At 36.3% G+C, this 15,801-nt stretch overlaps 1 protein-coding gene across 1 annotated transcript; it reads right to left on the bottom strand.

The window, feature by feature from the left end:
• Nucleotides 1-223: 223 nt before the first annotated feature.
• LOC143632452 (uncharacterized) lies at nt 224-3,889 on the bottom strand. The gene is made up of 2 exons (XM_077100970.1): nt 1,288-3,889; nt 224-709 (listed from the first exon to the last, which is right to left on the bottom strand). The coding sequence occupies exons 1-2, from the start codon at nt 3,887-3,889 to the stop codon at nt 318-320; spliced, it is 2,994 nt and encodes a 997-aa protein (XP_076957085.1). The 3' UTR covers nt 224-317.
• Nucleotides 3,890-15,801: the final 11,912 nt, after the last annotated feature.

The following is a 15,801-nucleotide window of genomic DNA, read 5'->3' as shown; positions in this document are numbered from 1 at the left end:
TGAGCTAGCTGATCTCAATAAACTCACGAACTACTGACCTTTTAATTTCCCTTATATTTTCAAGCACAAAAAATTAAAATAAAAAAAATATAATACTGATTCTAAGTTTCAAACATGAAAAGGGTAGATGCCAACACTTGTATATTTCCTAACTATCAAAGATCATAACATATCTTCTTCCCTTCACACCCCAAAGTCCCAAACCAACAACTTAAACTTTCTTCCCCCTTCCCAGCTTTATCAGTTGTACCGTACAACTCGCCAATGCATTCACAACCGATGATTAACCGAAAACCAAACCCGACCTTCCACTTCTTTCAAGCCACACTACCATGATCCGACCCGTCATCATAATAGTAAGGCGTTAACTTCCCGTCTTTTGATGCAAACTTCATGGGATTAACCGAACCAATCTCTTGTAGCATCTTAACAACTTTCCTCATCGATGGTCGATTAATAGGTAGGGGGCTCGTGCACAAGAGACCAACATTGAGAACTTTACATATTTCTTCGTTAAAACACGCATCTAGTTTTGGGTCGAGTACCGCATCTAGACCTTTTTGGTCCAATGTAGCGCATACCCATTTGACCAAATCCTTTTCTCCATACTCCGGGTCAACCGGGCGCTTTCCGGTCACGAGCTCGAGTATTACAACACCTAAACTGTAGATGTCGCTCTTTTCGTTCACCCGTAATGTATATGCATATTCTGCAACATGTAACAAACTGTTCAGTTGTATAAAACATAAGATAACTAGTCATGTAAGCTTGTATTCTATGCATAAAAGTTGTACAATAGTTTCAATCGCTTCAGACATATGAACCCGAACATCACATAAGTATTAGTGGGTTGACATGAGCACGACCTGTTTAATTAGAATTTTTATACTTATTCATTTTCCGCATTTTAGTGCTTTAAATTAAAATTAAAAAATAACAAATATATATAAAACAATTATATTTTAATTATAAAATCTTTATGTTAATTTCTTATTTAAGTTTTACATTTTGGCATAAAATGCCTAACTGGTTTAGTTTAAGACAAAAAATACATTTAAAAGATAAATGGGTTAAACGGGCCAACCAAAAAGTTTTACACAAGCACTACCTGTTTAGCTAAAGCAGTTCGCAGGTTCAACCAGAACTAATCCAAACCCCAATTATAATAAATTCAAATGCGTGAATTTCGTGTTAGGTTCATGTTGTTTGTGAAATTCACTCCCCTAACCGAATCCTAAAGTAAGCATGCAACATTTACAAGTACGTTATCACGAAAGAAGGATGAACCTGGAGCGATGTAACCACACGAACCCGCAATAACCGACATCTCTTTTCCACCCTTTTCTTTACCATCAACAACTTTAGCAACACCAAAATCTGCCACACGAGCACCAAAATCACCATCGAGTAAAATATTATTCGACTTGACATCTCTATGAACAATCGCAGGCACACAGTCATGATGCAGATAAGCCAAACCCTCGGCCGCATCAACCGCGATTTTATACCTAACCGGCCAATCAAGCAACCCGCTTTTACTACTATGAAGCAAATCCCCCAAACTACCATTCGGCATATACTCATAAACTAGAAGCTTACACATCTTCGTTGAACAGCAACACCATAGCCGAACAATGTTTTTATGACGGATCTTTCCTAACATCTCAACCTCCGCCTCAAACCCGTTATCAACAACCGAGCCCGAGCCCGGCCCGTTCTCAATATCCTCATATTTCGAACCCCCCCATAGCTTCTTAACCGCCACGGTGTCACCATTGCCCAAAACAACCTTGTAAACTTTTCCCGACGCCCCGCTTCCGATCACATTATCCTCATCGAGTGCACCCATGATTTCGTACTCGCTAAAACTTAACTTATGAAACGACATTAACGTCCATTTCGACTTGTCGATGGTTTCAGTTTCGTTCTTAATATTATTGCACTGAAAGTAAAACCATCCGACCCCGATGATGAGGATGAAACCAGTCAACACAAAGATTGACCGGAGTAACCAAACGTAACCAGTACTTTTCGTGACATTTTTTCCGTCGCATAAACCCTCGATGTCGCCACATAAACCCGGGTTTCCCAAAAAGCTGCTGATGTATATTTTCTTAGTGTAAACCGGCGGGATATCTCCGGTGAGCGAATTACTCGATAAATTGAGCTGATTGAGTCTCAAGTTTTGTAACCCTATGGGAATCTCTCCGGAAAGTTGATTTCCGGACAGATCGAGATAGTTTAAAACAGATAATTCACCAATCTTTTCAGGAATCCTGCCCGAAAACTTGTTATTAGCTAAATTAAGCTCGTTTAGCTTCGTTAAACGATCAATAGCAGTCGGGATTTCACCGGAGATTCCATTATCATGCAAATCAAGTTTACTCAGCTGTTCAAGATTAACAATGCTCGCGGGTAACTTACCCGAAAACCGATTATTCTCACCGGAGAATTCAACTAAATTATCCAGAAGCCCAATCTCATCCGGCAACTCACCGGAAAACTTATTATTCGCAATATTCAACGTCGACAAGTTTCCGGCACCGGCAATCGATTTCCCAATAACTCCGGTGAACGAGTTATCAGCAAGCTCGAGTAATGACACCTTCGGAAGACCCCAAAACCCCACCGGAAGTTCGCCAGAAAGGTGGTTGTACCCTAACCGGACCCGGTTCAAGCTCCAACAAGAACTGAAACTCGCCGGAACCTTGCCGGAAAACGAATTATGTATCATTAGAAGCTCTTCTAACCGACCGTGAGCACACAAACTCGCCGGAATCTCTCCGGAGAAAAGATTATTCGACACATCAACCAACGTTAACGGTGAGTTCTTTCCCAGGTTTTTCGGCAAGCTGCCGGAAAACCTGTTTCCGAACAGCCGGAGTTCATAAAGATTACTGGAGTTTGAAATGATACCAGGAATATTCCCTTCAAGTTTATTTTCATATAAATGTAACGATTCAAGTTGTAAAGAACATAACTGAAACGGCACCGTTCCGGTTAATAAATTCATTGAAATATCAATTAATCTTAATGACGTCATATTTGACCAAGTGACTGGTAACTTACCGGTCAACGAGTTGTTGTAAAGCTCAATTTGAATGATGTTTGTTAACACGGTGAGTGAACTCGGTACTGGACCGGTGAGTTGGTTTACAGATAGGTCGAGGTCGAGTAGGTTACTGAGTCGACCCAGTGAGTCGGGAATTGGTCCGATTAAGTTGCAGTTAGAGAGCCATAATACTTCAAGGTTGGTTAGGTTTCCGAGCTCCGGCGGTATATCGCCGGAGAAAAATGGGTTGTATGATAAGTTGAGTTGTTTTAACGTTGAAATGTTTCCGAGCTCCGCCGGAATATTTCCGGAGATGAGATTATCGACTAACGAGAGCCTTTCAAGCTTCTGGAACATCCCAAAACTCGCCGGAATGACGCCAGAGAAGTTGTTTCCGGTTAAATCCAAATATTTCAGCTCCGGAAGCTCGTATAACCTCGCCGGAAGCTCGCCGGTGAGCAAATTCTGGCCGAGATTCAAATGCTCGAGACTCCGACACGTGGCCAGGTCTCCGCCGGAGAGTGTGCCGTTGACGGAATTATTATACAGTGAGATAAACTTCAGTCCGGTGAGTCTGCAAAGCACCGCCGGAAACTCACCAGCGATGTTGGCATTTGACAAATCTACAGCTTCAACAAAACCCACTTCAGAACACGTAACGCCGGTCCAGTTACACGGGTTGCCGCCGGCGCCGGCGGCAGTTTCATCCCAACCGGAGAAAAAACCGTCTGGGTCGTCAAACCCTAGCTTCAGCCGTTGCAGATAACGGCCTTCTTGATTCAAGCAATAACTTAACGGAATCGATAACATGAACACAAAGCATAAAACACGTAGCATTATTATTTATTATTAAATATTATTATTTAAAAAAAGAAAAAATGAATAAAATTGAAGGAAGGTGAAATGAAATTGGGAAATAGAAGGTTAAGTAAGTATTTATAGATATAGAGGAAATGTATGTATAGGTGAGCATTTGGGACAGAGACAGTGGTCCATGGGGGTACGAATCACGAGGTGTGGGGATTAATGATAATTAGATGGTACTTTATTATTGCATGAATTATTGTTATTTGAAAATGGCTGCCGGTGATGGTCTTTTAGCCGGAAATTGAAATTCCGGCGAGTGGGTTCAGATACATAAAGCTGGTAAAGTGATCATGTGGTCTTTATGGGAGTGAGGGTGGGTTGTTTTTTATTATTCTTTATTTACTTTCCTTTTATGGCATGGCTTATTCAGTTTTTTACTTATTTCTTTTTAACATTTTAAAATGAAATAAGGTTAAATGTTTTAGGGAAAATTCTCAAAATAGCCCATTTAGAAAGAGAAGTCCCAAAATAGCCATTTTTTTCTCAAAATTTTTTATAATTTGGACTGTCAAGACGCATTGGGATCAGATAAAAATAAAGACGAGATTTTGAAAGAAAGTCAGGTAAAATACGAGATTTGGGAAATAATGCTGTGCAAGTCCAAATTATTTGTAATCTTGGAGCAAAAGTTCAAATTTTTCAAAAACTTTTTTACTCAAAAAAACCATCTTGAGAGACTGTATTTTTATGTTTCCTACCTTTTCCGTCTATATTTTCAAATTCTTAGAAAAATATATTTTTTACAATTATACCTCTTAACCACCACCACCACCTTGAACCACCACCATCACGTCGGCCCCACCCCATCACCACCAGCCGAAAAGGAACCTCTTGCTTTAGCTTGAAAATCCCTAACTTCACGTAAATAAAGCCTAACAGCTCGAGCTCCAAATGGGTTAGTTTCCGGCTGCCCTCCGTTTTCCTCATAAGCTGGCCGATGAAGGCATCAAGGCTGCCCCACGCCTACCGAAGCGGGCAGGGGCAGAGTGCTGAAGGGTTCGGGTGACCGAAGAATGGACAAATTTGTGTGTGGACTTTTGTTTTGCCAAACTGGTCAAGGTACCTCAGGAACTCAAGAACATGTGCACCGCTGCACCGGGAAAGGTTTAACGGCGACCGATGGTTACGGAGGTACTGCCCGAATGTGTTCCAGTCACGACGTTTCTGGTTCTTGTAGCGGCTGAGATTAGTGGCGGTTGGTGAGTTGGTGGAAGAAGATGAAGAGGATGTGGTGATAATGGTGGTGATTCAAGGTGGTGGTGGTGGTGGTGGTTAAGGGGTATAATTGTAACAAATATAATTTTCTAAGAATTTGAAATAGACAGGAAAGGTAGGAAACATAAAAATACAGTCTCTTAAGACGGTTTTTTTGAGTAAAAAAGTTTTTGAAAAATTTGAACTTTTGCTCCAAGATTACAAATAATTGGGACTTGCACGACATTATTTCCCCAAGTCTCGTCTTTTACCTGACTTTCTTTCAAAATCTCGTATTTATTTTTATCTATTCCCAATGCGTCTTGACAGTCCAAATTATAAAAGATTTTAAGAAAAAAAAGACTATTTTGGAACTTCCCTCTCTAAAAGGGACTACTTTGAGAATTTTCCCAATATTTTAACATTTTTTTACAGCATGATGCATGAATTAAACCCCTTTTATAACTTATGACTAACTATATCTTCAAATAATCGTTATGATGTGAATATATGTTTACAAATTAGTTATTTATAATAATCAATAGTATTTTAAAAATCAATAATCATTTTCTAGGTACTATTGGGATAGGGAAGACAGATGGTAGTTGTATTTTGTGTGGTGTCATTTGTACAAAAACAATTTGGAGAAGTGTCAAAATCAAGGGCTAGAAGTAGATTGTGCATGGGAGGGTGTGCATCAAATCATTTGGAGAGAAAGGCCAAATAAGAATACTGTCGAATGCGCTAACTCATAAAATGCACACACCCAACTTAATTAATTAAATAAAAAAAATTGGTTTTAAGTTGTTTGTGTTACTTCATTTTTTTGTTATTGATAAACGCATACAAACGAGCTCGAATCCAAGTCCTGAAGTATTCGTCCCTCAAAAGCATACATTTCATCTTCAACACACCATATTTCACAAAGTCCTTTCTTTTTCAAAGCGTCACTTGTTACATTTACTTTTCATAACCAAATTATTTACTATAGATCCATTCATTTAAAATAAATTCGAAAGACAATCACGTTTAAAATTCTAACTTTCATTTGTTTTACATTTTCAAGTCAAAACTTTGAACTTGTAACAAGTTTAACGATAAATCTATTTGCATTCTCAAATTTTTATAAATATTCAAATTACCCCTTTTTATCTATAATAAATTTTGAACCAAATGGAGTTAATTTGTACCAAACAATCTATTTACTAATCTTTGATAAAAAAAACCCAAAACAGTCGTTGATAAAAAAAATCAAGAAACTAAATATGGTAAACTTTATAATATATAGGAAAGTGATTGGTATATACTATTCCTACATTTTAACATATACATAGTTTACTAATTAACCGAAAAATAAATGGATAAATTTAAATCATATATCTATAATTTACAAATTTATATGACAATGTAAAAAAAATAGATAAATGGGTTGATTTTAAAAAAAAAATTGATCAACTTTTAAGCACGCATTTATAATTTAATGATTAAAAAAATTGCTTCGTAAAATGAAAGCATATTCGAGTTTTTTATTTTTTGTATTTACAATCTTCAACGATATACATAGTATAATATGTTAATGGTAACATTTAAAATTATATTATTTTAAATCTTTAGCAGACACGATTTTTTGTTGATTTTTTTGGATTTCATCAAGTATAGCGTATGTTAGTATAGTATGTAAATATTTATTTTTATAAAAATGTATAGATAAATAAAGTTTAACGAAAAGTAAATAATTTAATCATGTTATAAATATAATATAAATAAAGTGTAAAAGAAAAATGAATAATTATTGATTTCTAACATATATTAGGATCAATTGATCCATGTGTAAAAAACGGGTTATCAGTTTGGAGGGGAAAAAATTATGAGGATTAACCACAAAACGACACGTGTCTATAATTATGTTCTTTTATTATAATGGGTAGATAATAGTTTTGAACTTTGTGCAAAACTATTTACATTTTCTACCCCGATCGAATTACCGCCGCAACGCGTGGATTTAAATCAACTAGTTTTACCAATACATATGGATCCGCACATCAAGGTATTTGTGGGAAGGATGCCATCTAGGCGTTTATGGAGCCGATCACATTTACAACGTAGACGATCTAGCATTATCACGCATTTGAGGATCGTCTGGCTGAGGGGGGAGCAACTCTTCCCAAAGGATGTATTCGAGCACAGGCATTTGGAGGCGATGCCTTTGGGGTAGGGATGAGCTCGGTACCGAAAATCCCGATCTCGAAAATCGCAAATTTTTGGTACCGGTACAGGTACCGAAATGTTCGGTTCGGTGCCGGTACGGTGTCGGGACGGTACCGGTATTTAAGGTAAAATTCGGAAAATACCGGTACCGTACCGTACCAGTACCGGTCCCGAAAACTCAAAACCTTGGTACCGATAGTACAGAATCATTACCGGTACCGGTTCAAAAATCGGTACCATACTGATTTTTACTCATCCCTACTTTGGGGGACAGATTACAAGAAGCGAGAAACGGTGGGGCCAAATGAGTTTCTTTTTTATTTTAAACAAAAAGATAACTTTTCTAAACTCATAGAAAATCAACAAAATTACAAAAGACAAATTTAAGTTGTAGTTAAACACTTACAAAATACACAAAGAAACCTACAAGTCCAATCAATTTTGGATAAAAACAATTAAATGAGTAAAAAGAATTCTCACTTTTTAACAAATAAATAATTCCTTAATATCCCATCAAATCAAAATAAAAAATGATAATATTATCATCAAGTGAAAAGATATGTATCAGTATAGTTAATTACCAGCGCTTGTTCATACATCAACCAGAATTACCATATATTTGACCTTAAACACTTGCTTATGATTATAACAAACAATACACGTATATTTGAAACAAAAGATAAGAAAAAAATATAAAAGGAAATAAGTTATTGTTTTTTAATAGAAAAACACACGGTATTTAATTTGAAGTTGGTTCTTCGCCAATCACTCGACAAGTCTCATAATGAAAATCGTCAGGTTCGGTAGCCACTATCCCAAAACTGCATTCAAACTTCGGATTGATGTGGTTTTAACCGAAACCAAATAACGTCATTATTAAATAGCTTCTCCAAAGGCGTTAACTTGAAGTCTAGTTCCAAAACTTGATCTTTGTTGATGGTGTAATTCAAACGTGAAACGGAGGTGCGGGTTTGGTTGTTAACCGTAGCCAATTTTGGGGTGAGCTTCAGTTTCCCCGGCATGTGGAACCCCAATCCAAGCCCAACTCCAACAGTAAAAACAACAATCGCAACTGCTTTTTTGACGTCGGTTTCGATAGAAGGCTTTTCATATTTGAATATGCCGACGACTAGCAAAATGTAGGACATCAACATGACAACCCTAACACAAATTGCAATCCCTCTTACAATAGCCCATTTTTTAAAGTTAAACCAACCAATGTAGGACACCTAATTGATGTGGTGAATCGGTGTAGATATGCGAAATGAGTGGTTCAGGTGAGGGGTAAAGTCCGACGGCTGTTTGTTTGTTGGAGAAGAAGGAATGATTGTGCGGTCTCGCCGGCGGCTGGCTGTTTGACGAAGTGGTGAAGAAGATGAGAATGGGTATGGTTGGGAAATTATTATTATTATTATAATTATTATTATTATTATTATTATTATTATGTTAATAATAAAAGAAAATGAAGACGTAACAAGACGGTTTTACCCATGACTTAATGTTAAATTTCTAACGAGGCTAGCGATTTGGACGTAATTGGCAAATTTGAGAACCCTCTTAGTTACGCAAAAAAAAATGATTTTTGAATGAAAATCGCATATTGACTAAATTTTGAGGACGATTTTGACACTTTACTCAAAATCAAATAAGCTGACATTGAATTTAACCGTGTTCGTGTTTACACGTAACTTACAAATAACAAGTTTGATCCAACCCTGATTTAAATATTAAAATCGAAAATGTCAACCATTGGTAATGAAAAGTGTAGTCTAGTTTTTAATTTTCTAGTATTGGATTCATGAATCATAGTTGTGGTATTTTACGTTTTCTTGAATAAAGAAATTTCAAAGACTCTATAATAAGTTTTAAAACCAAGAAAGAAAAGGATCAATCCCCCACGAGTCAATGGCTCTTGTTTTCTTAGTTGGTCTTATCTACCTGGACTTCTTTTTTTTTAACAACTATCGAATAAAGTATGGCTACTCTGGGTAACGTAAAAACAACAGGCAAGCCAATATGCCCAAGATCACCAACATCGATGTGTAGTACAAGCCCACCGCCTCTTCTTCGGGGAAAAATTCGCCACCCAAAAGCTCACTACAGTAAAACTCGGTTGGGAACGATTCGAATTTAAGACCTTGCAGCCTTTATCTCAAGTCTTCACTTCCCTTCAAAAACGGTTATGCTAAAGCTCATTGGCCTCGTACTTCCCTCTATTCGTCTAGTGCATACTCCCAAAATCTAGTTTATTAAGTTCTTTTGAAGTTCTTTTCTTACAGATAAACTCTATTGTTTCTCTACAATATTTTAGAATCATAAATTATTTTTTCAGTGGTAAACACATAAGCTGATGTAGAATAGTAGATAACCTATGGCATTGAGTCATTATAATATATATAATCTCTTAAGTACCCATATTTTGATCTGAATTGTAGATTTTCATTCTTCCTTTGGTTCACGTGACTCATTTTATACATGTAACGAAGCGGATTTTCAACCAGTTACTCGAAGTGTACACGATGACACAGGGACACACGACAATGCAGCAAAACATAAATATAGATGTTAAGATGCATATCGTTAAAAAAAAATGAGACGAATTTTAGCAAAGTGTAGGTGCAAAAACATAAAGATAAATTGGTTCAAATCCACATTGTTAAAATGAGACAAAATTATTTTCACATTTGATCCGTGACATTTCTTTTCTCAATATAATGCGGTGGAGCCAAAACTGAAAGGACTAGTACGTAGTACTCTATTATGATTGCAACAGGTCATAATATTGTAGCGAACCACCCTAAAAGTCTCAAAACCAGGGCCGCCAAGTGTTTGTGAAAATTCCCTAGAGATCTCCCAAAGCAATTCTTAAAATACCATTTCCTGTTTTAGTAATTTAATTGTCCTTGTATTTTTCAAGTTTAGATCCCAAATTAATTTTAGTGCTAGTACAATCAGAAGGCATCATTTCATCCACAGCTTGAATGCTACAATACTTTTCTTGTCACATTACAGGTTAAAAAATATGTATACAAAGAAATGTTCACATGTTATAAATCTACAATACATTCATATAAAACAAAAATAGTTCATAAAACGAAGACGACATGACCTACTACTAACATAATGATGGGACGACTAGATATAATTAAAGAGCAGCCATGTGACGTGATAGGTTGGGAACAACATACCGTCCGCGACGGCATAGGCTGGATAACACATCGCCGCCGACTAATTCCGACCACACGTCTTTCTTTGATTGGTTTGCTAACATGTCGCCGACGACACGATAAATTGGAAACAATTCTGGAAACAAAAATTGAAGGGGACAAATGTTGAATCTCTATCTATGAATGAAGCATTTTGGGAATTTTCACTTAAAACTTTTTCTTGGTGTAAAAACTTACCCAGTTACCACCATTAGCAGTTTTAACATTTATTATCTTGAGTGGGAGGATTAGGTGTTGTTTGTTTTTGAAGACAAAAACTGTCTGTAATCTGATTCATCTGATTTCATGTCTGCAATTAAAGATGTGGTCTGAAGTTCTGCAATTTGAAGATATAATACTGTTTGTTTTATAAACTGGATATCGTCTGCGTAAGCTGAAAATTAGTTATCTATCATACATATCACAGTAGATAGAATTCATTTAACGTCTGTAAACTGCTAAAATAATTGGTGGTGGTGTACGAACTGTGAAAGTAGGTGGTGGTTGACGTTTGGTGGCAGACGGTTATGGTAGGCGGTGAACGGTGGGTGGTGGTGATGGACGGTGGCGGTGTTGGTGGCGGACGGTGGGTGGTGGTTATGGCCGACAGAGGGTGGTGGTGGTGGTGGGGGATGGTGTTGGTGGCGGACGGTGGGTGGTGTTGGTGGACGGTGGTGGCGGCGCACGGTGGGTGGTGGTGGTGGTGTCGGACATTGGGTATTGATAGAATGTTAAGAAGTGTGAAGAAGTTAAACAATACCTTATTTTTTAATATTATAAAAGCATTTTTCAGATCTTAAAAAAAATAAACAATCTTCAGAAGCTTATGTCTGCGTGTCCGCGGACGTAAGCCCATTGCAAACGTTTTAAGCAAAAATAACAGTACCTAAGCAAGCAAATTGGTTGATCTGGTGTTTAAAGCGGAGACACGATAAAGAGGGCACGCGAATTGGTTGGCTAGAAGCTGGTAATTTTTTAGATATATTTAGGTGTTTGGTAGAGTAACTAGGACTTTTAATAAAACTGGCTAGGTGCCCGCACGATGCGGTGGGGTGGGCGCGCAACCTGACATCAATGACATAATTAGTGTCGGTACATGCTTCACCTGATGATAGTGCACACGTAACCCGAATGTAGACGTGTAATTCGTGCAAAGGCAGTACGCGTGTAACCAACCTGTTTTGACCCGAATCCCGTTCCGACCTAGCACTGTTCTAATCTGAAACATGTTTTGACCTGACCCCTTTTGACTCGAAACTGTAACGACATGAACCGAACTAAATTAACCCTTTTTTGTATCGACTCGTTCCGACCCTAATTTGGTCTTATACATGACCTGAGCTCGTCTGACATGACTTGTGCCGGTTCTAACCGGAAATCACGTAATATGTTAATTTTTTAAAGTTAAAGAGGTATAGCAATACCATACTCAAATTAAAGAGAATAAAATTTTCATTTTTATGATGCGATTTTTTAAAATATATATATTAACGTGTGAAAAAGTTATGAACTCTTAAAAAGTCGTGAGGGTAATTGGTATTGACTAAGGGTTAAATATGTAACTATCATTTAAATTAGCAAAAGCTAATGGAAGTTCAAATAACAAAGTTGTAACTCTTTAAGTAATTCTAAATACTAAAAGTTTGTTGTTTTTTTTTCAAATGCGACTAATATGAGCGTTCAAATATAGAACATTTTTTTCTAACCTAAAAGTTTCAAGCTCTTCAACCAAGCAAAGTTTTTTCTTTAGTACGAGTTTTTTTCTTAAAAGCTTAAAGCTAGAAGCTCCTAAAAGCTAATAAAAACACACTACCAAACATACCCGTTATGTTGTTTCTCATCTTCTTGATATAGGATTGAGGCTTTGACAACAAGGAAACCCGTTGATCAGTCCGTGGGGCCAAAACCTCATGGACACTCCAACGATTAGATCGTTGACTTATACGATAAAGTATTATCAACATTTAAGTAGGAGGCAAGACAATAGGCCAATTTGGAAAAGGCACAAGTATATGACTATATGAGACTCGGACAGGCGTATTATCTACATAGCCGCAATGCCATCTAAACTCTAAACTTTAACTTTTATTATATAGGAATATGTATTCATTTCGAAAAATTATCTTAATTTAAAACTTTATAGAACAAAATCAGAAGGTCTTCGTTTTTATTTTATTTTTTCAAACGGCTAACTGAGATCATTGACGAGCCTATGACTCATCCAATCATCTATTTTTTTGAGTATCGGAGAGCACCTAGCTTTTATTTGATTACATTGATGTTTTAAAATGTAGTAGTTTTAGTAATGATTGCAATATTCTGCCTAATTTGCCAAAAGGCGATTTTTAATTTAGATCAATTTATCATTGGTCCAACCCAAAGCTATATCAAAGCGAAGGGCCTTCATGTCTCGACAATCCAAAATTGTTCTGAGATGGGACTATTAATTTATATACGTCAGTATATGAAATTCTTGATAATATTAAATCAATATTTTGATTGGCATACAACATTTCAGTGATTAGGAGCCATGTGCAAGGTGGATGTCACCTAAAGATATTTGTGTGTCCCACATATCAAGGCCTTCTTCGAAAACAAAGGTACAAGTTTAATAATTATGTCAAAATATATAAAATAATTCTTAGAATAACTCACTCTCCTTTTTATCAAATGTGTTAGGGCCTTTTATCATTTATCTATAGTAAAAATATACACGTTTAATATAAATATTATAATTAAAATTAGAAATATATAAAATGGGTGACGATCAGTTTGGGTAAAGGGACAACCTAGGCTTGCACAAAGTTCATAGAGTTCCACGTTTTGACGCATTGTAAAATACGAGTAAACCTAAGTTTAAGCTGTATAACTTAAGTCGAACCACTGTATTTGTTTTATTTAAATCAACTCCTTCAAATAGCGTATTGACTCCTTAAAAAGGCCCATAAAAACTTGAAGAATAATTAAGAATGAATGTTTTCAACAGGGGAAATGCAAATTTAGGAGCCATACCAAATAGAGATTATTAGTTGACTAAGGGGGCGTTTGGTTCACGGATTGATTTGGAATTGGAATTAGAATTGGAATTAGAATTTGAATTGGAATTTAAATCCCTTTTGCAAATCCTTTGATGTGTTTGGTTATAACTTTGTTAACGGAATTGAAATTGGAAAATAGCTCAAAAAGACACATTTGCCCTTACATCAAAACATGAGTCAAAGAAACAAATGGGTCTGCTATATCCTCAACCACTCAACCAAGTAACCTTCCTTCTTCATCTCTAAAGCAGCCAACCACCATCGCCGGCGACAACCGGCGACGGCAGCCACAACACCTACTCGTCTCTCACTTCAACGACAGGAGTGGCTGCGACAACGGCGGTGGCGGTGTTGCTCGGTTGTTATCGGCGTCCGGTGTTGCTCGGTGGCGGGAGTGGCTACGACAACGGCGGTGGCGGGTGACCCTGCTACTGCGTTGGTTGGCGGTGGGTGGCAGTGTTGATTAGCGGCGACGGTTTGGATCTGTTGGTAGAGGCAGAGGGTTATTTATGGTATTCACACACAATCCCATGAAATCCTTCCAAGTAGTGAAGTAATCTGAATTCCTTCATTTGTGTGATTTGATTTGAATGAATTCCAATTCCAAATTCTTTTGTTAACCAACCAAACACACTAAGAGATGGAATTCAAATTCCAATTCCAAAGAAATCCCTTGAATTCCAGTGAACCAAACAGTCCATAAAATGTTATTAAGATTGAGACCCAGAAGTATACACTGACACTTCAATGTACAAATGTTACTGCTCTATAAAAAATGAAAAAGAAAAGGGGTTTTAAGTTGAAACTTTAAATGTACCAAAGAAATATATTTCTAGTACATGCTTTATAGAATGAACTAGCATTATGCCCTCGCGTTGTGGAGGGAGTGTAAAAGTGTGTCAAGTAGCATCCGTATCACACCACCGCTAGCAACCACCAACACCGCAAAAAAAAAATCGTATAAAAAGGAAATAGAAAAAACAAAAAAATATAACCGAACAAAAAGAAGACGTCATAACATTAAACTACGCACGCGAAACATTAAACATAGAGAGTAATAACTAAGTCAATCTAGACAAAAGTTGATAGCCTTTCATATTTGTAACAATGTTAAACAACAAAAATAAATAAAAATAAAAACGTTGAAAAACACACGCACGTCTCGATGTGTTAACTCGAAAAAATTTAGACCGGAATATAAAACGGAATTTTTTGAAAATATGAAAAGTATAGGGGACTAAAGTTGAAAGTAAAACATTGAACCACACACGCACGTTTCGACGTATTAACTCGCAAAATTTACACCGAAACATAAAACAAAAAAATTGAAAAAGATGAAAAGTATATGGAACAAAGTTGAAAATGAAAAATGTTGATGTAAAATTGTAAAAACGTAAAACTATTGGGTTAAAAGTAAAAGACTAAAAAAAAAGGAAAAAAAACAAAAGTGAGTACAACTCATTAAGCGTAATGTACAAACCCTAATGCAACAAAAAGTTGCTATATATATATATGGGTTGGGTTATAATATAAAGTATAGTTTTTGTAGGAAGAATAAGAAGTAATCTTGGCAATTGATTTTGAACATGAAGGGTTGAGATTAGTTTAGGGGAAAATCAAGTGTGAACATAAGAGGAAGGGTAAAAAAGGAATAACACATTTGTTGACTTTCTCTCTCCATATCCAAGGCACATGCCAAATTTCCCAATCATTTTAAAACGTCCATAACTTTTTATTACTACGTTTTTATTGAAAAACAAATTCACCATAATAACGAGTCTCTTTTTATCTTTAATATGAGTACCATATTGTAATATAAAAATAAAATAAAATTAGTGGGTTTTTACAAATTGTGTTTTACCAAATTGTGTTTTACAAAATTGTGTTATACAATAGTATTTTTCAATGTGTTTTTTTTTCATTGTGTTTTTTCCATTGTGTTTTTTACATTGTGTCATACAATTGTGTTTTTTATTATGTTTTTATCATTGTGTTTTTTTTGTAGTGTTTTTTTCCATTTTGTTTTTCATTGTGTTTTTTCGGTCTTTTCCGGTGAGGTGGTGGCGGTGGGCGGTGAAGTGGTGGTGGATGTAGGAGATGAGTGAAGATGTAAGTGGGTTTTATGTAAGTGGGTTTTGATATAAAAGTGTTAAGACAAATATACCCTCCTTCCTGGCCTTCTTAGAAAAATCAAACTTCTTATTTGAACCTAACCCTATATATATATATGTATAAA

This window comes from Bidens hawaiensis, unplaced genomic scaffold (genome assembly GCF_021521415.1).
Source record: "Bidens hawaiensis isolate Kalapana, Puna unplaced genomic scaffold, B.hawaiensis_p1.1 tig00006390_1, whole genome shotgun sequence".
NCBI classification, from domain to species: Eukaryota; Viridiplantae; Streptophyta; class Magnoliopsida; order Asterales; family Asteraceae; genus Bidens; species Bidens hawaiensis.
Note: the sequence above shows the minus strand (reverse complement) of the source record. Positions and strands in the feature narration are given on the sequence as shown.

Bases quoted from the DNA above. Each gene is read 5' to 3' on its own strand.
- LOC143632452 (XM_077100970.1), bottom strand. From the start codon at position 3,889: ATGCTACGTGTTTTATGCTTTGTGTTCATGTTATCGATTCCGTTAAGT. The intron at 710-1,287 runs GTTCATCCTTCT...TACATGTTGCAG, and splicing joins GTGTGGTTACATCGCTCCAG to AATATGCATATACATTACGG.